General features: G+C 34.6%; 1 protein-coding gene and 1 long non-coding RNA gene across 4 annotated transcripts in view; one reads left to right on the forward strand and one right to left on the reverse strand.

The window, feature by feature from the left end:
- The window catches only part of PPP1R3A (protein phosphatase 1 regulatory subunit 3A), a 38,929-nt gene extending 15,039 nt beyond the window's left edge, over positions 1-23,890 (forward strand). For 2 of the 3 annotated variants that reach the window (XM_085005754.1, XM_085005753.1), the window contains 3 exons: positions 18,405-18,463; positions 18,560-18,684; positions 20,981-23,890. In XM_085005754.1, coding sequence (XP_084861880.1) covers positions 18,405-18,463; positions 18,560-18,684; positions 20,981-20,989 — 193 coding nt within the window. In that variant the 3' untranslated portion in view covers positions 20,990-23,890. Of the gene's footprint in view, positions 1-18,404; positions 18,464-18,559; positions 18,685-20,592 lie in introns of those variants that run through there. The other variant, XM_003360157.5, reaches the window with a different exon arrangement.
- The window catches only part of LOC110257539 (uncharacterized), a 744,583-nt gene that overhangs the window by 113,413 nt on the left and 605,376 nt on the right, over positions 1-25,794 (reverse strand). The window contains exon 5 of the long non-coding RNA XR_014834218.1: positions 8,387-8,459. This is a non-coding gene — a long non-coding RNA (uncharacterized LOC110257539). The remainder of the gene's footprint in view (positions 1-8,386; positions 8,460-25,794) is intronic.

A 25,794-nucleotide genomic window follows, 5' to 3' on the forward strand; every position in this document is an offset into this window, starting at 1 on the left:
CTGAACATGAACTATGTTCAATAAACAAATTTGTGTTTTTTTACTAGTACTCTAAGTGTCTTAGAATAGTGTCTAAGTGCCAGGTACTATTCTAAGTACTAACGATTCATTAGTGGAAACAAAAATGAAAATCCCTGTCTTCATGTAGCTTACATTCTAATGGAAGGAATATTAATAAACATAAAAATAAGTAAATTATGTTAGATGATCTAAGTAATTGAGAATATAAAAAAATGGAGCAGCATAAGAAGAGTGAGAAGCAAAGACTGTACTTCCTTGAGAAGATGACAATTGATCAGAGACTTGAAGAAAGTCAGTCAGTCATGAAGAAATCTAGGGGAAGAGAGTCCCATGCTGAACAAAGCAGCCAGGGCAGATCTGCAAAGCAAGTTCAAGTGATGGACCTCTCCTTCTGTTTGCATTAGGTTCTCATACTCCTTAGGTTTCCTACACACCCTTGGGCTTATTTCCCACAGGACCAGTCACTACCCACAAGGTCCCTAAGAGAAAGGGGCAGTGCAGCAAAGGCACTGATGAAAACATGTCTTCAGCAGTTTATCTTTGACACCAAACTCTTAGAGAGTTCATTTGTTCTTTCTCTGGCTACCCAGATTCCTATATCCTATCCTTTAGGTCTATCTTTTCCAATGAAAGACTGAGTCACAAATTTTGTCTTAGTGAAGGGGGAGTTGTATTAAGTTAATCTAATCAAGGAAGAATTCCACATCTGAGTTATCTTTAAAAGCACTAAATAATTGTACCTATCATTATTTTTATTTTAAAAATGTCCTGAAAATAAACTACTAGTATCATAAATATTGCCTAGGTTTATGTAAATTGATAGCTGTGATAATAAAACATTTTTCATAAAATCAACACTATATAAATATAAATCATGCACACCATTGTAAAATGATGATTTGGAAAAATAGTAAATGTAATCTTACAAGTGCCTTCGTTTACGTACAAAATGTGGAAAAAACAAGACCAGAATATATGTATATATAATATTTTATATGAAATATTCTTTTACGCATTATAAACCCCAAACACATTAAATTATTAGCATTATCCATGAACTTACATTTAAACCATAAATTGTACTTTCTGCCTTTTTCAGTAACTATCACCTCATCTCTATTATTTTCATCTCAAAACTAATTGCCTCTTTTATGGGATCTAACCAACTAGTATCCTTGGCAATACACTTTATGGGGCTTGCATTTAGAAAAATTGTTTGGGCAATTTGCCACATAGTACAATTGGAAAATATTTTACTAACCTAGGTCTAAATCTTCACAGACATGATCAGTTTTACAATGAGAAATATAGTTTTTAAGGTAGAAAAGATTGTTTCTTGCCCTAGACAGCATCTAAATTTCCTGTCATTAAATAAATTAAGTAAACTCACTAATGTATGGATTGGTAATCCCCATGATGAGTAAAAATTAATTGTTTTATGGCCCTAACAGTAACAGAAGTACAATCCCTATAAAATTTACATTACTGCTGGAGTTCCCGTCGTGGCGCAGTGGTATGAGGTTGCGGGTTCGATCCCTGGCCTTGCTCAGCGGGTTAAGGATCCCACGTCGCGGTGGGCTGTGGTGTAGGTTGCAGACGTGGCTTGGATCCTGCGTTGCTGTGGCTCTGGTGAAGGCTGGCGGATACAGCTCCGATTCGACCCCTAGCCTGGGAACCTCCATATGCCGCGGGAGTAGCCCAAGAAATGGCAAAAAGAAAAAAAAAAATTTACATTACTGCTAACCTGTTTGATTCTGTATATCCTCTTCTCCCACCTCACAGAAAATCTTAACAGCATAGTATTTTTACTGAAGGATTTATTTTTGCACTAACCATATATTGATATAGTAAAAGCCAGTGTAGAATAGTTGTGTAAACTAGTATTTCTTAAACTTGGCTGATTACAGGATGGAAAAATAAAGTACCCATACCCAGATCCTACTATAAGACTCTCATTTCACTGCTTTGAGGCAAGTCACAGGCATTGGTATTTTTCAAAAGCTCCTGAAGTGATTCTGATATGCACCAGAGTTGAGAGTGATATAAACAAAAGACTAAACACAGGTGTTCTGAGTTATAATTTAAAAAAAAAGTTTGAAAAGAATTTAGTCTCAGTATCTACAAAAACAATAATACAATAAAACAAAGAAAAATTTGCAAATAAAATAACACCTTTGCAAATATGGCATGAGGTATTTTTAAGCAATAGCAGCATTAAGGACTATGGGAAGGCAGATATAAAAGATAAGCTTTATAAATAGGCATTTATTAAAGAACTTTTACCCCATCATTTATGATGAATCAGGGAAGGGGAAAAGACACAGTAAATAGCATGGTAAAGTTAATTTCCACTTAGAATGAAGTAAACTTTCAGAAAGTATTTAGTTTTTGTTTTGAAAAGCACTTATTTTATGATTTAGAAAAATCAAACTTTTAAATATGATCTGTAATCATACAGGATCTGGTCCAGTCTGAGCTCTCCTTACAACACATGTATATAGTTGTCACTGCTTTCCTTGAGTTTGAGTTATGGGTCTTATTACAGTTAACCTTTGAAAAATGGGGAGATTAGGGTTGGTGACCCTCTGTGTAGCTGACAATCTAAGTATAACTTATTAGTCTTCCATATACTCAGCTCATCTGTATCCATGGTTCCACGTTGTCAGATTTAACCAACTGCAGACCATGTAGTACTTTAATGTTTACTTTTGAAAAAAATAAAATCTGCAAATAAGTGGACCTGCCAGTTCACACATGTTATTCAAGGGTCAACTGCTTTTTCTTCTGTAGGACTCCATGCTTCCCCAATCATGAAAGGTATACCTGAGATTTTTAAACTGCCAGTTTTCATTTATCCTTCTTTAGACTGTGAGCTCTGTGAAGGCAGAGTTGGTTCAATCTCAGCTCACGCTAGTGGTTTAACTTCTAACATGATACTTAACACAGATCGACAATTTGTTGAATGAACACACATTAAATTTTGTCCAATAGTATACTGACTAGCATGATGTCCAGTATAAGGACTGAATCCTTTTAAAGCCAATTGATAGTGGTCTTCTTCAGAATACTGACTGCGAAGACTTATGCTCCCTTGTTAAAGGTGTGCCAGAGATGCCCATCTTTGGCAACATATCTTCATCCATGCAGAATCCAGCTCTAGCACTTGACCCCTTCAGCAATCCTAGCTTATGGCCCAAATTCTTTAGTCACATCTTCTTTGCCTTTCAGTTCATGTCTGGTTCTCAACTTGTCCTTCCCAAACACCATATTGCTCTTCTATTAATCTCTAACCATAGTCTGTCTTAGTGAGCCCTTCATACTTTATTGTTTTAGGATTTTCTGGCAATGAATTTTGCTCTGTTTAATCAGGGATCCAAAGTATTCAACTTGGAGAGTCATCTTGGCACAATGAGCTCCTCCTGCCTACTATATTTCTACCAGTGAAAGACACCAGAGGAGTAAGATGGTATTTGAACTTCAAGCTTCTTAAATCAGTTGGACTTATTTTCTTGAATCTATGAGTTTATCTGCATCATCTCTGAATCTACATGAGTGTACTCCAGTCTAGAACTTGGCTAGGACCAATAACTGGTGGATCTTTTCTAGCATTTAGTATTAAAATTAACATGAGCAAGAACATGAAATGTAATTTGTTGCATGTGATAACTACACTAATAAAATTATTTACAGTATAAATAACATTGCCTCCAATTTAAAGGGTTTGAATCAAATAGATTCTATATAGGATCTCTGCAAGGTAGCAAAGACCTTAAATCTAATTTTAAAATTATATTACCTGGATATTATCCAAACTAATAACTTCTATACCCCCAAAGACACAGTTAAGACAGTGAAAAGACAACCCACAGAATGGAAGAAAACATTTATAAGTCATATACCTAATAAGTGACCTATATTCAGAAGAACTATTACAGCTCAATAATAAAAAGACAACCAATTTTAAAATGAGCTAAGAGTATTTAAATAGATATTTTTCCAAAGAAGATATATTAATGACCAATAAATACATTAAAAGTATTAAATATCATTAGTTACTATGAAAATGAAAATCAAAACCACAATGAAATATCCCTTCACATCCACTATAATGACTATAATCAATAAGACAGATAATAACAAGTGTCAGTGAATATGTGGAGAAATTAAAATTATAGAATTACCTTAAATCCAGCCATAATCCATAATTACCATAAATTTCTAGGTGTCTACCCAGGGGAAATGAAAACATATGTCCATGCAAACACTTGCAAGTAAAGTTCATAGAAACCCTGTCCACAAGAGCCAAAAGGCTTGGAAATAACTCAAATGCCCATCAACTGGTGAATGCAGAAGCAAAGTGGGATGTATCTTTACAATGGAATACTATTCAACAATAAAAATGAAGTACTGATACATCCCACAACATTGATAAACCTCAAAAACATTTTGCTGCATGAAAGAGGACACAAAAGAGAACTGCATGATTCTCTTTATAAGAAATGTCCAGAAAAGGCAAATATATTAAGACAGAAAGATTAGCGGTTGCATAGACCTGGGTTGGGAGTAAAAAGTAACTCTAATGGGCATATTCATTAAGGGAGTGCTAGCAATGTACTAAAATTAGATTTGGGTGATGGTTGCACAACTCTGTAACTGTACTAAATAAACTAAAAATCATTGAATTGAACACTTAAAATGTGGATTTTGTAGAATGTAAATCATACAAAGTTGTTCACTTAAAAATTATATTACTAATTTTTTATGGGGATAAAAATATTTTATGATAAATATATATAGATTTCTATAGACACACTGCAGAATTTAGGGTTTATAAGTTTAGAAGTAAGGGTAAATTCAGTAGAGAAATAGTAGTAAGAGATTGTATTATATTTTAGATGATGCTACAATAAAATGGCCAGAAAATGAATATAAGTAGCATATAAAGTCCCAGATGAAAAGTTATAATATATTTCTCATACATGGTATGTGGATAAGCTTTAAAAGGTACTTGAGTACCTTTCCATGAGTTCTGTAGCCAATACTGCTGCAAGAATAAGGAATATAAGTTTGATCCCTTTCTTCACAATATGTTAATTCAAGGACTGAACAACTTCCATGCCATAACATTTTTCTTATTGTTTCAATAGGGGATGTGAATATTAACTTCATCTTTTTGCAAAGTTCCAAATGTCGATGTAATAATAGTAGCTAATACTTATTGATTTCCTGCTATATGCCAGACACTGAGTGGTTTAAAGCCATTTTCTCATTTAATGTGCTATATTGATATGAACACTTACTGTTCTTCCTTAGTTAAATTACACTTTTCTTTCTTGTGTCCTCTTTTATAGCCTTTCTCTGCTCTCTTTTTCTTTTTTCTATTCCACTACTCCCCATCCACCTTGGGTGCAAATTATTCAGTGCAAATTATTCAAATGGTTACACTATTTGTGCTTCAGTCTCATTTTTTAAAAATAAGAGTTTTGTTCTTATTGCTCTGCCTTAAGCCAAAAACCCATTTAACATTGGAGAAAAATACCAAATCAGACTTTGTGGTGAATTTTGAATGATTTTGTCAAAATGTTCAAGCGATTTGTACATATAAACCTGCCTTAAATTAAAGAAATGTGAGCTGAAGAGGAGGAGGTCTTTGAACGGGAAGTGGTAGATTCCACTCTAGTATAGACTCTTTTGTGAAGAAATCTGCAACAGAGGATAGAAGGAAGAAAATACAAGTTCACCAAAGGTGTGGGTGAAGGGCTGGCAAAGAAAACCTGTAACAGGAGATGTGGACACTTGTGAGTATGCCTCAGTGCATTGCATTAATAATTTGCATATTAAGAAGTCATGAGTCTTTGCGTTAATGAATCCCTAACTAGTCTCTGACACAATAGACTGAGCGTCCCTGGAGGAGTCATTATGGCCTATCATGTCAATGATCCGCATATTAATGCCTCTCTTACAGGCTCATCAACAGGTCGCCTAATAGGCTTCCATTGAGTTCTTTTTCATTTGCTTTTTAAATGTATCCTCTCCTCCCTTCCTTTTGTTAATACTATTGTGAAGAATTGACAAAAAGGTGCATTAAGATGATTTTAACATGTGACTTAAATTCACAAAAGCATTAAATTTAGAAATAATGCTTTAAGACTTCCTGAGTCTGCCTAGAAAACTTTTCAAGTGCAGTTAAATACAAATCCAGGTTGATAATAGGTTTCTTATTTGGATTTTAATACAAACCATCCAACCCAATTTACCATATTTCTCTTTTCCCTGATATATCAATTTATGCTGTGATTAGCATAAGTAGAATAGCTAGTTTAAAAATGTTAGTGAAATTGAATTTCTTGAAAATGGAAATGAATTCCAATGGATTTCATATCATAGAGATTACTAGACACAAAACTAAAAAGCAGTAGCAAATAATATAAACTATAGAAATATAAAAAAGTAGCTGATAATATAAAACTATAGAAATTTTAAAAATTAAATTTAAAGAAAATACTAGACATATATTAATTTCAGAGCAACAAATAAATGGTCCAAGGATCTAAAAAGAGGACTTCTTAACTTTTAAATTTAATATTAAATTAAAAGCAGTCACAGAAAGGCAGTATTTTAACATTTCTAACTTGATTTGGCATGCCTTGACTTTTGTTAACCCTAACTATTATATTTAAGATATTTTTTTAGTTACAAACATAAGACCTACGATCACCTATATGAAATATTGAAGAACCGTGCTACCAATAGTTTTATTATACATCATTTCACCTGATTTATTCTCCAGATGGGAAGAGTATTGATACATGGAATTCTCTATCAAGAGACAGGAATTGGACAAAAGCTGGGGAAAGAGTTGGAGAGGTTTGACAATTTATTCCCCATTAAAAACAAAACAAAAAAAAACAAAACCCAAACAAAACCAAACAACAACAAAAAAAAAGGAAAATCACGCATAAACTGTACTATCCTGGCGAAAAACAGAGGTCTCATGCTCAGGTGAGGTGGTCAGATTCTTCTCTCACTTGGGCAAGAGATCCTTCTGAAACGTGTCACTTCAGAGGGATTTGATTTCAAAGACTGAAAGTTTCGTGCTCCTTTGTTTTCATTCCCACTCCTAACCCTTCCAAACACAACCTTTCCACACATACACTGGAAATACCATTTTACTTTTTTTTTTTTTTTTTTTTTTTTTTTTTTTTTTTGGCCTTATCTAGGGCTGCTCCCAAGGCACATGGAGATTCCCAGGCTAAGAGTCTAATTGGAGCTGTAGCCACCGGCCTACACCAGAGCCACAGCAACACAGGATCCGAGCACGTCTGCAACCTGTGCCACAGCTCATGGCAACGCCGGATACTTAACCCACTGAGCAAGGACAGGGATCGGACCAGCAACCTCATGGTTCCTAGTCAGATTCGTTGACCACTGAGCCATGAAGGGAACTCCCCATTTTACATTTTAAATTACTTTTTCTTAAAACAGTTTTCAGAAGAATATGTGTAATACAAATTCTGTAGAGTTTGGGTGTCAAATCTCAGCATTTGACAAACTGAGTATCTTAGGTGATACTTATGCATAGATTCCACAGAGAAAACATGTTTAATCAAGATTTTCTTAACTGCAATTACTTGGCTCACGGTTACGACTCTATGATAATAACTTTTTACAGAACCACAAACAAATCAGTATCATTATGAAGAATATAATGCCTAAGACTTACTATCCTTAGAAAAAAATAAGCATTACAGTACACCGATATTTTTTTAAGGATAGTTGTGGTATAAAGCTGTTAGGAATTATTTTGCAAGGAAATTGTGGCAAATAAGAAAGTCAGACTTCTGCAGTAGTAAGACTCTCAGCTGGACAATCACTAGTTTCTTGTCACCCACTTGCTCCACAGGTAAAAATTACTTTCATTAAGATCTTAGGTAAAATAAGAACTTTAGGCCAATAAAGTCCTGATATCTCTCAGATATATATTTAGTTTGCCCAGTATCCATCACTTAAAAACTCTTACATTTCTCTCTCGATAGAATATAATTTGCAGATTGTAGCAGAGGAGTCCCCGGGCCAGGTTTACCTATAAGTCTTCTGTTTGAAATTCATGGATTCTGCTTGTAATTACACATCTTCCAAAGCAACCTACCACTTTATTTTTGATCCGCACCTAAACCTCCAAGATTCAACCTAATTATGCACTAGATCCTCACAATTTAGTACTTATTTAGAAGACACTCTAAAGAGATCACATCCCTACAAAATTGCACACAATGACCAGATTCAATCACAGTGTTAAATCCAAATAGTTTTTTTCTCCCAGATTCCTGTCAGGTGGGGTGAGCAAGAAAAAAATAGCACCTACCACTTTGACATGACAAAGGAGATTTGAAAATAGCAATCCTTGGCAGGAGACAAAGACATAGGAAATGAAGAAACTGTGGAAAAAAAAAAAAAAACTTACCAAAGAATACTTCAACAAGATTATATATTTAGTTGCGTCTTTCTCTGCTTTTGAAATTTCTTGCAAGAAGGCATGGTACAACTGTTTTCAGGACATTTTCAAGATCAAGCACTGAGGCAATAGGCAATGTTCTAATTTACTAAAAGAAATAGCAAAGATTTTTAGGAACATAGCAAGTCAGCTTTATGGAAAACAGGAAAGTGACTCAAAACCATCTGGTCACTAATGTGGTGGTATGTTCTTAGTTATTTAAATGCTTGAGCAGTTCACTAGAGTTTACTCAAGGGGCTTGTGGTTTGCCATGGTTTATGATTACATATTTAAAGTAATAAATTATATCATATGTATTATCCAATACATCTGTTTGTCCCAATCAGTTGTAGATATTGGTAATGTTCTATTATTGAAAAATTTTACCTGGATATAGTAAAATAATGTGGGGAAAAATTATTGTATAATCTGCATTATAAATAATATAAAACTAACTCACGGATTGTGTGAGTAGGATTTCTGTAGGGATTAAATGTAAACTGCTGACCATGAGATTTAATTGAGAATTTATCTTTTTATTGCAATTTTAACAGTTATTTTTATTGATCCTACTAGTACTGATATATCTTTTGAAAAAAATTTAAGCAATTTCTAAATAAAGCATTTCAAAATTACATTCATGAATACTATTAGTTATATAAATATGGAACTCTAAAACTGGAAGGATGTTATTTAATATCAAAACCGAGAAAGGCAAATTGTTTCCATTTTGAGCAATAGAGGGTTTGATGGGTTGTGGCTGCCTGGCTGGGTAGAGAAGGGGCAAGGGGCTCTATCTGGTCTCAGCAAAGAAACCCATTGATCTGTTATCAGTGCTTGCCATGGGTGCCAGAGAGGGAGGCCAGCATGAGAGTATGGTATTTGATATCCCTAACCTAATTCAGAGCTTCCACTTTGAAGATTTGGAATGTGATGCCCACAAAACCATGCTCCTTACCATATTCGTTATTAGTCTCCAGATTCAGCATCTAAAGGAAATACAAAGCCACTTAACATTTTTTGATGTTTTTTCTTTGAGGTTATTTCTTGCTTTTTTCAGTCCCTGTTATTAATGCAAAACTGTCTTAATTTTGTTTTCTTTTCTGGCATTAGCATCGAGGAACTGAATTTATCTTTTCATCCTAAATTCCTTCTTGAGTTTATACCTTTAATTTTTTTTTTCCCAAGACACTTCTGTTCACAATTAGACATTTATCTCTGTAATTGTCTCTCTTCTGATGAAATACTTCTCTGCTTTCAGCTTAGCCCGGATCAAAAGAAGGCTATCGATATTGTAACACCGAAGGAATAGATATTAAGCCCCAGCAGTTGGTTATCTCTCATTAAGTACAAAATTCTGCTTTCCTCCTTACTCCAACTCACAAGTGGCTTTTAAATGTTGGAATACTAAAAAGTCAGTTTTTAGAGAAACATTACCACACAATTATGAAAATAAACAGTATGTAATATGTAATTATTTATTCCAGGAAAACTATTTCAGTATTTCTGTAAGTATCCACTTAGCAATGCTAATATTAATATATTATGCTTAAAAAGATCTCAAATGAAGTACACATTATTTCTAACTTAACAGCTCTCCATTTATATTCCTTTCTTTAGGTAAGGAGGGTAGAGGAAATGATCTCACAAGCTTTGAACAAAGAGGGCAGACTCACTTCCTTCTTAAGGAGTTCAATATTTACCTTGTAGCTGTTTATCAGAAAGTGAGAGGGGATGCCCAAGAATTCCATGTTGGTTTCTTTAGGCAGTGCTGAATACTTTAAAGCAGTGTTAAAGAGACACAAATACAATATTCATGACTCACTTTGGAAATGATCCTTTTTTATGCCAACTTTTTGATTCCTCTTGGAACAGAGTTATACTTCTGCTACCTACAACTTAATCCTGACATTTACCCTGTCTAGCTGGGTAATTCCATCACATCAGACTTAGATTGTGTGGAACAGGTCTCAGAAAGGTTTCACTCATGTTTTAAGAGACATCTGAGCTTTGAGCACAATAGCATTACAGAAACTCAGGAAAAATGATATTATTACTTATACTGAAACTACTACATTTGACAGCGTTAAAATTAACCATAACTCCAAAAGCAGAAGTGCCACATACCCAGAAACTGCAAGAATATTAACAAGGTGCCTAAACTCTGACACTGAATAAATCAATCGGGTAATAACAGAAAGTGTGAATTAGCATTCCTATGCACACTGTATTTGGAGAGGATTCTTTCAAATCAAAAGTTACTTTCACTGATGAGCTAGTGATTTTTCTTTGGAGGGTGAACTTTTGATAATAAAGGCATATTTTTAAAAGACTAAGTAAGTATGCTATCACAGGCTGTCAATTTTACTCTTTTTTTTTTTGGTCTTTTTAGGGCTGCACCTGTGGCATATGGAGGTTCCCATGCTAGGGGTTGAATCAGAGTTGTAACTGCCGGCCTATGCCACAGCCACAGCAATGCCAGATCTGAGCTGCGTCTGCAACCTGTGCCACAGCTCATGGCAATGCTGGATCCTTAACTCACTGAGCAAGGCCAGGGATCAAAAGTGCATCCTCATGGATGCTACTCAGATTCATTTCCACTGAGCCACAATGGGAACTCCTGTCAATTTACTCTTAAAAGCAATGTGTGAAAAAAATTTATCATGATTTAAAGATATTAGACAATGGAGTAAACTTTAAAAATTGTAGATAAATCCCAGTAAAAGGAGAAGCATGAGAATTAGGTACTGTGGCAGTGGAGAACTAATCGTCAGTGTGGAAATTACTACATATTTACTAATAATAATGGTAATAACAGTAGCGATGATAATAATACATTTATTAAATACTTTTGCCTATTGGGAATTATGCTAAATAACTTCCCTGTGTAAGGACTATGCAACATTTTGGAGAAAAATGAGACATAGGTTAAGTACCTTGTTGGAGGTTGAATGCCTAGCAAGTGACTTAGTAATTGGTACACAGTGGTAAAGATTGAGATTTGATTTCAGATTTTTCTTTCTCTTTCACTAGGAATTGACTAGAATAGAAGCCAGGAACATGGGCATAACTTGTTGGTGTACTTTCTAGGCACATGTACAGAGATGAGAGAAGGAGGCTAAAAACTGTGTCTACATGGTACCTGGGAAGCAGTTACCCAGCCTGCAAGACATCAGACACCAACTAGCAAACCAATTTAAGAACTTACTGACTAGTAGTACAGGAGTCTCAGTTAATACCGGACTTAACTCCCCCTTGCTTAGGTCCTGGAGAGGAAAATATTAGATTTCTAAATCTCATGAACACAAAGATCAGGCAGAAAGAAGGCATTTTTAAAAACCCACATACAGAGAATTGATCAACAAATCACATTGGTGCTACATCAAAGTTTAACTCAGGGAGTTCACACTGAGGCTCAGCCCTGACTAGTATCCATGAGGATTCAGGTTTAGTCCTTGGCCTCGCTCAGTGGGTTAAGGATCCTGCCTTGCTGTGGCTGCGGCTGTAGCCAGCAGCTGAAGCTCCGATTTGACACCTAGCTGGGATTTCCATATGCCAAAGGTGCAGCCCTGAAAATAAAAGTTTAACTCAAATTTGATTCCTCTTCTCTTTCCTCATTGCCATCACCTCTAACAGTCATCATTTGTGTCTGAGATATCAAGCCTCGCGACTTATCTTCCTGTTTCACTACGGCTCATCCCATCCAGGCTCTTCTGAGATCCTTAAATATACTTCCAGAGGTTGGTCCCAAAATGTAAATCTGACCACATCTCTCTCCCTCTTAACTGCTCCACTCCCCACCTCACCCTCAACAAAACACTGGTTTAAAAGTACAAAAAGAATTCAGTCCCCCTTTGCCTGGCATGCCAGGCCTTTTAAAGCTGGCTCCAACTAATTCTAGTTCTATTCTTTGGTATTCTTTCCCCCAAACACAGTCAAATCCTCTGAGCATTTCATTGTTTCTGGAAGGGTCTCTTCCTTTTGTGCTTCTTTGCCTTTATATCTTTGACAATTTTCTTTTTAAATTTTTTTATAGTTGATTTACAATGTTCTGTCAATTTCTGCTTTACAGCAAAGTGATCCAGTTAAACACACACACACACACACACACACACACACACACACACACAAATGCGTATATATATACACACACATTTTTTTCTCACACTATTCTCCATCATGTTCCATCATAAGTGATTAGATATAGTTCCTTGTGCCATACAGCAGGATTTCAATGCTTATTCACTTCAAATGCTATAGTTTGCATCTGCTAACCCCCAACTCCTAGTCCACCCCATTCCCTACCCCTTGGCAGCCACAAGTCTATTCTCCATGTCCATGAGTTTCTTTCTTTTCTGTTGATAGGTTCACTTGTGCCATATATTAGACTCCAGATATAAGTGATATCATATAGCATTTGTCTTTCCCTTTCTGACTTACTTTACTTAGTATGAGAATCTCTAGTTCTGTCCATGTTGCTGCAAATGGCATCATTTTGTTGTTTTTATGGCTGAGTAGTATGCCATTGTGCATATGTACCACTTCTTCTTAATCCATTCATTTGTTGATGGACATTTAGGTTGTTTCTATGTCTTGGCTGTTGTGAATAGTGTTGCAGTGAACATAGGGTTGCATGTATCTTTTTGAATGGAAGTTTTGCCCAGATATATGCCCAGCAGTGGAATTGCTGGATCATATGGTGGTCTATATTTAGTTTTCTAAGGAACCTCCATACTGTTTTCCATAGCGGTTGTACCAATTTACATTTATACCAACAGTGTGTGTGGGGGGGGTTCCCTTTTCTCCACACTCTCTCCAGCACTCATTATTTGTAGAATTACTATTGATGGTCATTCTGACCAGTGTGAGATGGTACCTCATTGTAGTTTTGATTTGCATTTCTTTAATTAGTGATATTGAATATTTTTAATGTCTTCTTTAGAGAAATGTCTATTCAGGTCTTCTGCCCATTTTTCAAGTTTTTTTTTTTTTGCTGTTGAGTTGTTTGAACTGTTTGTATATTTTGGAGATTAAGCCCTCGTCAGCCACTTTTATTCAGCATAGTATTGTAAGTCCTAGCCACAGCAACTAGATAAACAAAGAAACAAAAGGTGTCCAAATTGGAAGAGAAGAGGTCAAATCGTCACTCTGTGCAGATCACGTGATACTATAGACACAGAAAACCTTAAGGACTCCACACAAAAACTACTTGAACTGATCAACGAATTCAGCAAAGTAGCGGGATACAGGATTAACATTTAAAAATTGGTTGCATTTCTGCATACTAACAATGAAATATTAGAAAAGGAATATAAAAGTATAATACCTTTTAAAATTGCCCCCCTAAAAATTACATCTAGGAATAAACCTGGTCAAGGTGGTGAAAGATTTATATGCTAAGAACTATAAAACATTAACCAAGGAAACTAAAGAGGATTCAAAGAAATGGAAAGATATTCCATGCTCCTGGATTGGAAGAATTAGTATCATTAAAATGGCCATACTACCCAAAGTAATCTACAGATTCAATGCAATCCCTATCAAATTACCCATGATATTTTTCACAGAACTAGAATGAACAATCCAAAAATGTATATAGAACCATAAAAGACCCAGAATTGCCGAAGCAATCCTGAGGAACAAAAACAAAACAAGAGGTACAACTCTCCAAGACTTAAGACAATACTAAAAAGCTACAGTAATTAATACAGTGTGGTACTGGTACAAAAACAGCCATACAGAACAATGGAACAGAATAGAGAACCCAGAAATAAACCCAGACACCTAGAGTCAATTAATCTTTGACAAAAGAGGCAAGAAGATAAAATGGGAGAAAGTCTTTTCAGTAAGTGGTCCTGGAAAAACTGGACAGCCGCATGTAAATCAATGAAACTAGAACACACCATCACACCATGCACAAAAATAAACTCAAAATGGCTTAAAGACTTAAACATAAGACAAGACACCATAAAACTCCCAGAAGAGAACGTAGGCAAAATATTCTCTGACATCTGTACAAATATCTTCTTAGGCCAGTCTCCCAAAGCAATAGAAATAAAAACAAAAATAAACCAGTGGGACCTAATCAAATTTATAAGCTTTTGCACAGAAAAGGAAACCATTAAAAAAAAAAAAAAAAAAGACAACCTACAGAAAGGGAGAAAATAGTTTCAAACAATGCAGCTGACCACTTCTTATTCATTCTGCCTGGAATGACCTTACCATTCGTCTCTAATTGAGAAACTCCTACTTTTCCTAAAATATAATTTAGAATATTACTTCTTTTGTGAAGAACTCCCTGATTTCTCTGAGTGCCCTCCTCATTTCTGTTCTTTTTTTTCTCTAAGAGAAATTATATCCTATTATTTATTTTATTATTTGTCATATTATAATAATTGCCTGTTGATATTTCTGTTTCCATCATTACATTATAGCTTCCTTGAGGTAAGAAACTGTATGCATATTCATTTTGATTTTCCAGTGTTTATTAGAACTTATGGCTTATGGTGAGTATTCAAAATATCTATTAGAAGAATGATTAAATGATACTAGTGACTAGATTATATGATTTAAAGTGCACTAGAAATGAACTACCCCTCCATAAAATACGCACATTTTTGACTTTTTAACTCTCAATTTGTATTAGAAGCTTTTAAATTTTTTGATTAATTATTTAAACCCATAAATAAAAGCACTGTTTTGAACTTTGGAGGGAGTGTTATTTTAAACATTATAAGACACACAGAAATATGCATGCTTTAATTTATTTGAACATTTTATAAAACTAAATTTTAATGAGGAAAGAAAAGAAGAATAATGTTATGATAATATTGGCAAGAAGTAGGGAGAAGGGAAGAGTAAAAAGGAAGGTGTGCATTTATTTGGCAGCATTTATTATGCCACTATTATGTGTCAGGCACTGTGTTATCCACTGGGAATACAGACCAGTAAGAAACTCCTTTGCTCAACAAGGACTGAGAGAATAGAAAGGGGAGACTAAAAACATTCATTGATACGTTTCATTTATACCACAACTATATACAGTTCTGGGTCTTAATCATCATCAACTATCAAGTTCTTTGCTTTTTTCCTCAAATTTCTAAAGTTGTTTTAATTATACCCTTTAAATGCAATTGGTCATATAACAGATACTTTGAATTTGGTAGTGAGATTTTATCTGTAGAATCCAGTAATTTAGGCCAGAAAGAAACCAATTTTTCTTAATAAATTATCTGGAACTAGAATATAACTATTTAGATATTTTAAATAATAAGCACCTAAAAAACTGCTACTCAAGGCACTCAGCATCTCACCATTTCTTTTCCTCTTTCCTTTCCTCTAACTTGCCCACCCGATGCAACCACAATCTTGAAAAATCAAGCTTTCTTGTTTATATAATGTTTTATTATAATTTATGTGTTCCTTGATACATAACACATAAATTATTTTAGCAACTTTTAGGTCAATAAAAAGAACATCTTCTGATGCAATGTTTTTGGACCGTTCATTTAATATTATGTTGCTATAATTTATACATGTTGTTGCATGTCTCTGTGGCTATTAACTTTGAGTGCTATATAATATTCCTCTTATGAAATGACAAGTTTTATACATATATTTCTGTTTACAGGCATTTTGATTGGTTCAATTTTATGCAGTTGGTAGCAATTTTTATCAATTAAATAGGTAGAGTATTTCCTTGTGATCTTGACTTGCATTTCTCTGTTTTCTAATAGTGGTGACTGACTATATTTATGTTTTCATATATCTTCTTGCTAACTATGAATATGGTATCTCTCTCAATAATTTCTAGGTCTTTAATATTTATTGATATTTTATATTTTTTATTCTTTTCCCTATAGGAGACTTACACATCTTCTATTAGATTTTTTAACAGACATTTTATATAATATTTCAATTTCATCTATTTCAGCTTCTCTTTCTTGTATTTATCCCCAAACCTAAGATTTCTCCCCTATATTTCTGTATTTACATGTTTTTGTAAGATATTAATAAAAGCATATACAGTTTGGTCACTAATTATTTACATCTGAAGTGAGTTAAAAACAGATTCCTTTCCTTTTGATGCAATCATTTTTAAATTAAAACATTTTAGAGAATTGAATAAGAAAAATGATGGATAACATTTTGTTTAGGCAAAAGTAAAAGGCTTTTTTTGGAGTTCCTGTCCTGGTACACTGGTTAACGAATCCGACTAAGAACCATGAGGTTGAGGGTTCGATCCCTGGCCTTGCTCAGTGGGTTAAGGATCTGGTGTTGCTGTGAGCTGTGGTGTGGGTCACAGAAGCGGCTTGGATCCCGAGTTGCTGTGGCTCTGGTATAGGCCAGCGGGTACAGCTCCAATTAGACCCCTAGCCTGGGAACCTGCACATACCACAGGAGCAGCTCAAAAAAAGGCAAAAAGACAAAAAAAAAAAAAAAAAAAAAAAAGCTTTAAAAGGTTATTATTATCCCTCCACAAATGAGATTTTCAGAATTGTTATGGGACTAAAGATGAAGCAGGAATTATTGACTTGATTATATCTGTTTAGTATTTGATTAGTGGTTTATAAATTTTTAAGTTTGTAGATTTTATATACATGTAGAAGAAAAACGCATTAGTTTGCAGTTGCATTCCACAAAAATGAATCTCTGTATAGTTATTGGCCTCATTAAACAATACAGATTTATAGATTAAATCAGTATCAATTGTGGAAATACTATATTTTTCTAATGAAAATATATTATTCATTTCTGGCTCTATTATAAGGTACAAAATAGTTTTGGTGAAACTGAGGTTAAGCATCATAAATGTATACAAAACTGAATCACCTCATATAGTAAGGATGGAAGAATTTGCAACTTTTTTGTGATTTGTTGAAATAAGATTAGCATTTCATGCAAATGAAGACGAGGCTCTACTGAACAAGTTTATTACCCATTGTCAACACTCTGGATTTCTTTTGTTGCAGAAAAGGTTATTGAAAAAATTCACTAGGAGAAAATTCAGTTGAGACAGTACAAGAAAATGTGGATACTGGGCCAGTCACTTCTGGTAGATTGACTTGTGACATAGCTATACAAAAAAGTGGGCTTTTCATTAAATTTTTTTTTTCTTGCTGAATGTCATGGACAGATCTAATTTATTGGTTCCACAAATATACCCACAAACAAACCACATTTGAAAGAAAAAGTTATTTATCTTTCTCAAAAAGTATGCAAAATTTGATAGAAAAGGTAATGCAACCCAAATTATTTTAAAAAAGAAAATATAAACTTCTACGTGAGTGATCTGAAGACTTGATTGTAAAAGTGGCCTTTGGCAATACACACATGAAGTTTTAAACTGAGTACAAATTTAGCTGCTTTCCAAAGTTTCTAGTAAGTTTTGTTTTTTTTCTCCTTTTCTGGAGATCAATATTATGTCTGTTCAACTGAAAGAATACTGAGTAAAATGGAACACAAAAAATTAATCACTGGAATGTTAGAGAGCAATTTCAATGACCACAAATGGACTGTCAATTCATAAAACTTCATCACTTAAACCAAAAGAAAAATGTTCTCACCTGAAAAGATTAAATTCATGAATGATGGAATAGTCTACATTTACATATATTTTTACTTTGGTTATATAAGTTTCAATATAAGCAAAATAAGCTTATTTATAAAAATGGCATTGTGTATATAATTTTTACATTTTTCTACAACTAATATATACTATTTCATCATTCTAAGAAATCAATTTAATATTAAAATATACAAAATAATGCAAAAAATATGAAAGGTTATGTAATATTTGGCTTGTAATTGATTTGAATTTCCTCCTCTATAAATATACTCTATTTATAGTCCCATAAAAATGTTTAAGATTTTGTTTTAAATTTAACAGTAAAGAAGAATCATCAGTACCTTCAGAGGAGAATAACTTTGAGAATTCAAAGATTACAGGTAATATTTCCTTAATTTTTAAACTGAATCCATTTCTTTTGTTAAAACCTGTGATTATAATGATCTTACCTAGACACAATTATCTGAACTTTTCAGATACCTATATCCCAACAATTGTTTGCTCTGATGAGGACAAGGAAGACTTGGAAACCGGTAATCAAAATGTGAAAGATGTAAACAGGGAACATGATGAACATAATGAAAAAGAATTAGAGTTGATGGTAAGTGTTCTGGTTGCCACAGTGTTAGAGAAGATGAATCCATTTATGCTTCAAAGATGCTGCAATGCCTGCCTTTCAATAGCTTCAACTAACATAATTTGCAAATGTGAAAAGCACAGCCTATTCTGTTCTTGCATCTCAGGCTTGATCAACAAGGCACTTTGATTTCAGTATGTTGCTTCTGGTCTCTGCAGTAGTAAATTAATGACATTCATTTCTTATCTCTTTACCAGCGGCTCTGAGTAATATTTTGCAGGAATTACAGAAGAGGTAGCACTATCCTGATATGCATTTCTAATCTTTGTGACAAGTGTACACTTATCACAAACTCGTCTGTGAAATGAGAGGGCTGAACTAGATGATTGTTAAGGTTCTGTCCGGCTCTACAAGTCTAATTCTTGCCTTTAGCAGCTTTTTTTTTTTTTTTTTTTTTACTTCCATCTTTGTGAGAATCTCTACGTTCTATATCATTGGCAAGTTTTAAATTCCCAAATGAGGAGAAAATAGCCTGTGTCATAACAGGAAACAAATTCAACACTGTACAATTTAGTATTAAATTTGTTATCATAAATTTCACACTTGGTGAACATTCAATCTATTTGGAATTTTGGGGGGATGGTTTAGATAGAATTTTTATCACAAAGGAAGAAATAGGAGTAAATGAGTCACATAATGCAATTTATCCCTTACTGTATTTGGTTGGAGTTCATATCATTAGGATACATGGATTCATAATCATCTAAGATTAAAATGACATTTGCTTCTTCAAGTGTCAGTGCTGAAACAGAAAAGAAATAGAACTCATCTCTTTCCCCACACATTCCATCTTTTCTATAGTGATATGGAAGCTGCATCACTAAAGTATGCAATTTACTTTGCTCCAACTTTAAGAAACTACAAAGTTGTCACCCATTGTGAGAATTCTCACCAGCTGAAAGTTAACACCGCCATTTTTTTCAAACCACAGAATATAATGAAAGGGCCTTGAAAAATCACATACTTCACCAATATACCTCATTACAATGAGCAGGCTAAAATATAAAAGTTTGTTTAGAAGTTACTGAGATTGTACGTCCAATAAATGAACAGGGAGCTCTAATTTAGATGCTAATTTGCTCTATGCTGACGTTAATGCATAAAACAATGAAGCTCTATAATAGATGGAAATACAACCAAATCTGTGGAACCCACAGGCATTGGCTTACAAGACAGCTGTGCAGTTGACAAGTAACATGAGCCTTATGTGAGAAGAAGGGGAAAACGTAAGATTTGCATATAATTATTGAGATCATGCAAATGTCAGTTATGAGGAGAAAAAAAAAAAACACAGGCATCTCACTGTTAAATCCTGACAGTTGGCATCACTGAAGAGCTCAAATACATTTGAGTACCAGTTGGCAGAGGGTCATTAAAACAGAATTTGCAGAGACATTAACTCCCTCACTTTTCTTTGAGTGACGTTTTGCTATTAATAGTTTGCAGAGGCTTTGCAGAAAACATATTAATAAGAGAAACTGTAATAGGGGCACCTACAGCAAGTGTAAATGCAGCAAGGGGCACCTAGGAAGCTGCTCTCTAATTGATTAGCATGGAGCTATCAATGTGTATATCCTAAGTGAGGAGAAAGTACAATGACAAGCAAGAGTAGTTGAATAATATAATGTGATATTTGGAAGCTAGGAAGGAGAGTGATTAATTTTGGCCCCTTTTCTTATTAATCTCATGGCCAAGTCATAGCCTACAAGAAGCCCCCAAAACATCTGGTGTATAAAATTTGTAAAAAATCGACAAACAAAATGAATCAAGGCAATCTACCAGATAATTACTATCCAAGCTAATGAAACCTATCTAATTTGTTTTATATATTTAAAATGATTTGGTCATTATTCTTTGTTTTTATCCCTTAAGATAAATCAACACTTAATAAGAAGTACTGCTTCCAGAGATGAAAAGAATATAGTCAATTTTCCAAATAAAGCTGAGGGGTTAGAGAAGAAGGAAATCCATGATGAAGTATTCACTGACTTGTTCAAAAGGCCTTTGTCTTCAAGTTCATCAGCAGAAAGATCCTTAAAAGGAGATTCTTACCCCAATGAACAATATCCCTCAGGAAATGAGGGTAGTCATCAACCTTCAGAGGGAATTTCTTCAGATATGGGAGAAATCAAGCCATCGCTGGGAAATACCAGTAGTGACGAATTAGTGCAGTTACATATTGGTAGCAAAGAAGTACTGGATGATAATGCTAATCCAGCCCAAGGGAGAGGCAGAGTGAAAATATCTCATCTCTTTTCAGATCAAATAATGGCAGAAAACTGTAATAAAAAACTTGAAGAAGAAGCTAAAAAAATTGAAATGAAGGATTGGGAATGTTTAAGAAGAGATTTCCATTCGGAATTCCATTCAGAAGAATCGACAGAAAAAGGATCTTCCAAGAAAGATTACGACAGCGGTAAGAATGAGGAGGAAGAGCAAAGAATACATTTAGGTGTTAATGAAAAACAAAGAAAAAAGTTTCCATCAACCTTACATGACCAAGAAAGGAAGACAGGCCACTCTGAAATAAGTGTGGAAGGGATGGGAGCTAGCACTAGAGACCTAACTGCTCTGCCAAGCAAAGACACCACAATTCATGGCCAGGCAATCAGAGCAGATATATTTCATTCACCAAGGACAAATCTAAGCTGGGAAGAAGCTGTGTTAACAACCCCAGACTGTGATCTCTCTACTAGAGAAGGTATTTCTTTAGGCGGAATTCTTGGTCAAGCTTGTTCACCAAGAAATGGAAATGTTTTGAGGAACAAGCATCTTTTCCAGGCTGAAGAAGAACAATCAGATTGCATTAAACCTGAAGATCAGCATAAGAACACACAGCATAAACAAAATCAGAATGTTCTGGAAAGTCAGGGGAAAGCAAGAGAGAATAGAACAAATATAACAGAGCAGACCAAAGAACAAGCAGATTGTGAAGACATGTGGAAAAAAAGAGATAATACAAGGATTCTGAAAGCTACTCCTACAGAAAAACTGTTTACCTGCCAAGAAACAGCGAGCTATGAACTGTCTTCTCTTGCTGATCATGGTATTACTGAGAAAGTAGAAGCAGGTACAGCTTATATAATTAAGACAACATCAGAAAGTACTCTAGAAAGCATGTCTGCTAGGGAAAAAGCAATAATTGCTAAGCTACCTCAAGAGACAGCACGAAGTGACAGGCCCATCGAGGTAAAGGAAACAGCGTTTGATCCACATGAAGGGAGAAATGATTCACGTGATAACCTTTGTCAACGAGATACAGTAGGTGTAACCTATGACAATGATTTTGAAAAGGAATCATGTTTAGGTATTTGTAATGTTCATATAGATGAAACAGAGAAGGAAGAAACCATATCTGTATACAATTCCGGGAAGACACATGACAGGAAGAAACGTGATGTTGGAAATACAACATCTGTAGAAGAATCGTCACAGGGCATTATAGACAATCAAAAAGCAGACTCAAAACTGGATTTACATTTGGAAATGTTACCAATAGGCAAAAAAATATTTACAGAAAATAAAGATCCTGGGCAGGTACAAGAATTATCAAAGAAAACGAATATAGATGCTGTTATTCATTCTGCCTTAAACTCAGGCACTAATGGAGCTTCTCAGAATGGCTCTCACGTTTCCAATCACCATGCTAAAAATTCAGTGCCAACCCATGAACAGGAAGCTGCTGCAGAGAATGAAAATACTACCACAACTCCTCAATCGATTTCTTCTAAATCAGAATATAATTGTAATCCAACACGTGAAATCCAGGGTATTGACAAGCACCCGCATCCTATGACTACACCTGAAGACGTTTCCAAAAGTTCAGGAATAGTGACATCAGGTAGTTGGAAAGAAAGATGTACAGGCCAGATTTCCCAACAAGGAGAATGCAGTGTGGAGACATCTCTAGGGCCGACTATTTTAACCAGTGAAGCTTTGGAGAACAAGGAAGAGGCAAGGCATGAAAATGAAGGATTAATAAACTCTGGACAATCATTGTGCTCTTCAGGTGACAAGGAATCTGAGAGCTCTGCTTCTAGTAGTCTCCCTGCCCAGGAAAGTCAGGCTCAAAGCAGTGAATCTCTGCTTTCGAAATACATCAACTCTAAAATACCTTATTTTCTTTTGTTTCTGATATTTCTCGTAACTGTCTATCAGTACGACTTAATGATCGGCTGGGCATTCTAACTTTTTTCACTGTACTGGCTATCCTGGGAAGGGGGAAGACAAAAAGAGTCTGTCAAAAAGAAGTAACCTCAGCACTATTATTATTCTCTCTTAAAAGATAAGCTATTTAGCCTCAAACATTTGGATTGGTGAACGAGACTATTCATTGTTCAAACAGCCAGTGCAGTTTTTCTCTTGAAGGATCATTTAAAAAGGAATGCGTATGAAGTTTGCTCCTTCATATAAGTAATTATTCTATATAGGACCATTATGTTTGGATCATTAAATACCTATATGAATATGAGATCTGAAGCACGTCAAGTTGAAATTAGGTACAGCTGTTGCTCCTTAGCAGGCTATGAAGTTTCAATGCTTCACGTCGCTTCACTATTTAAAGTGCCATTTCTTGCATTCATTTCTTTTGCAGTAAAGCTTCATTTTTTTCTCTCAGAGTATTTTTCCATCTACGGTTTTTAAAAATAGATAAAACGTGGACAATGGCAGAGGACTTTTATGGTATTTTAATACTGACCATGAAATTTGCATTTACCACTGTATCATTTATCAGCACATTTTGATAAATCAAATCTTTCAATTTCTATTTCATATTTTTAAGAACAATATCTATACATATTGAGATGCATAGATTTAGTTTGAAGAAACACATCCTTTGCCTGAATAACCCTTAATACGCATATACACATTTTAACTCCTGCATACCTGCAAAGTCAAAGCATTTGCAAACCAAATTTGCAAAAGACTGAAACAATCAAGGGATGATCTTTCAGTTATACAAAATTTTGTGTATGGCTTGTCTTTAAGCATTGCTTTTCTCTTTTAAAGGGAGACTGTATAACACAGCTGAATAATTTCAACATCAACTATTATTCAAAGTTGGAAATTTAAGTTGAAAGTTCTACAAACATTGCTTCAGAATGAATTTGTAACTATAAAGCATAAAGCATTAAATTATAACAATAATTAAAAAAGATTTCTAAATGAACTATTCTACTTGGCAGTATTTTTTTGTCTTTAAATTTTTTAACTTTTCTCATTATAAAGCAATGAATTCTTCCCTTAGGTGCATTTAGAAAACAAGCAACTAATCATTAGTGATATTTACCATATAATTATCAGGTTGCTAAATGATAAATCAAATTTTTAAGCAGACAAATAGGCAAATATGGAATCTACTATGGGAGAAATGAATACCCAGTTACAGCAGTGACTTTGGTTGCTATTATTATCTATGGCTACGTATGTGAAATAATGGAACTAGTTATTTTAGTCACATAAAGGCAATGCAAACATTCTTATACAATTGATTTGAACAATGATTTGTCGAATGACTAACATATGCAAAACTTTCTGCTCTGTTCTATGGCAGAGCACTTCCTTTGATACCCTGAATGGCTAGTCCTCAGGGAGGAGGCATTGTATATAGCATGATGCTTTTGACTTGGCGGGGACTTGGGAAGAGAGTCACAATGAGGGAGGTCATTTGAAGGCTTTCTTTTTTATAGGAATTACTTTCATAGAGAATGTAACATTGATCTTCAGAGTGAAAAGTAACCTGTTTATTAATGTGTAAAGGTGAATTCATTGAGTAACATTTGCACATATCATCCCACACTTCCAAGAAACATGCATTTCTGGGAAGACAAAATGAGAATGCAGCATTTAAACTGGTAGTAAATGATTTCCTTTACTACCAGTGGTAGTAAATGATTTCCTTAATTTTCAGTAGTTACACAACTGTTTCCAAATCCCCTAATTGCATGCTTGTCTCAAGTCCCACTGAAACTGAATGCTTGACTTTAACTTTTTAGTTGAACAAACACAAACACCTTGAAGTAGAACTCGGGGCAAATATTTGATTGTTTGAGAAAGCATATTTTCATTAAATACAAGTGGGATACTGTAGACTGGAACTAGAATATTATCTCTGAAATTTCTATCTTGATAATTTTGTTGACATGTCTAGATCACAATGAAGTTATAGTTAGCATTTCTTCAGTTCCTAATGGCTTGGTTTCTGCATTCTACCTTTAAGAGTTTCAGTCAATATGCCATATCTTATTAATGCAAAGAACACTATATTTTTTATGAACACAGGTGCCTGAACTGTAGTTATTCCCTTATACATAAAAGAATGTAACTTCTTTATCTCTTTTATTTGATTTTTTGGCAACATTAACTTATTAAACCTTCTCATACATATTTGTAATGTGATAATAGAAGTTTCAAAGGGTTTAAAAGACTTCATTGTATACTTTTCTGCATGCAAAGAAGATACAATTGGTAATTAATTGACTTTCCAAACATTACTTATGAAGAATTTGAAACAAAGTCATAAGAATGTACCAACTGCTAGGTGGAAAGGTAGATTTTTGCAGCCTGCTTTGTTCACATCGCTATATTGAATAAGAAAAGTGAATCCCAGGAAGAACCTGGTTAATAAAGATTTGACTGTGAATCATCATGACAAGGATCATCATAGCTACCTTCATTGTGTCTCCTCAAATACTGGTTAAGGGCCAAAAGAGGGTGTGGCATGATAATAAATAAAAAATACTGCATATCTGCTTCTATAGTGGTTAAGAAATGTGATATAATAACCACCACCTTTTATCTTACTGGGCTCCTGACTTTTAGAAACAAAGTTCTAAAAAATTAATTGGCAAGTCAAGCAACTGTAGGTAGTAAAATCAACTATCATAAAAAAAATCACATCTGGAGTTCCCACTGTGGCTCAGTGTAACAAATCCAACTAGGAACCATGAGGTTGTGGGTTCAATCCCTGGCCTCGCTCAGTGGGTTAAGGATCCGGCTTTGCAAGGAGCTGTGGTGTAGGTCGCAGATCCCGCATTGCTATGGCTCTGGCATAGGCCGGCGGCTATAGCTCCA

This window comes from Sus scrofa, chromosome 18 (genome assembly GCF_054392235.1).
Source record: "Sus scrofa isolate SSC_HxYL_T2T_F1_AM1 chromosome 18, Sscrofa_HxYL_maternal_Yorkshire_Landrace_v2.0, whole genome shotgun sequence".
NCBI classification, from domain to species: Eukaryota; Metazoa; Chordata; class Mammalia; order Artiodactyla; family Suidae; genus Sus; species Sus scrofa.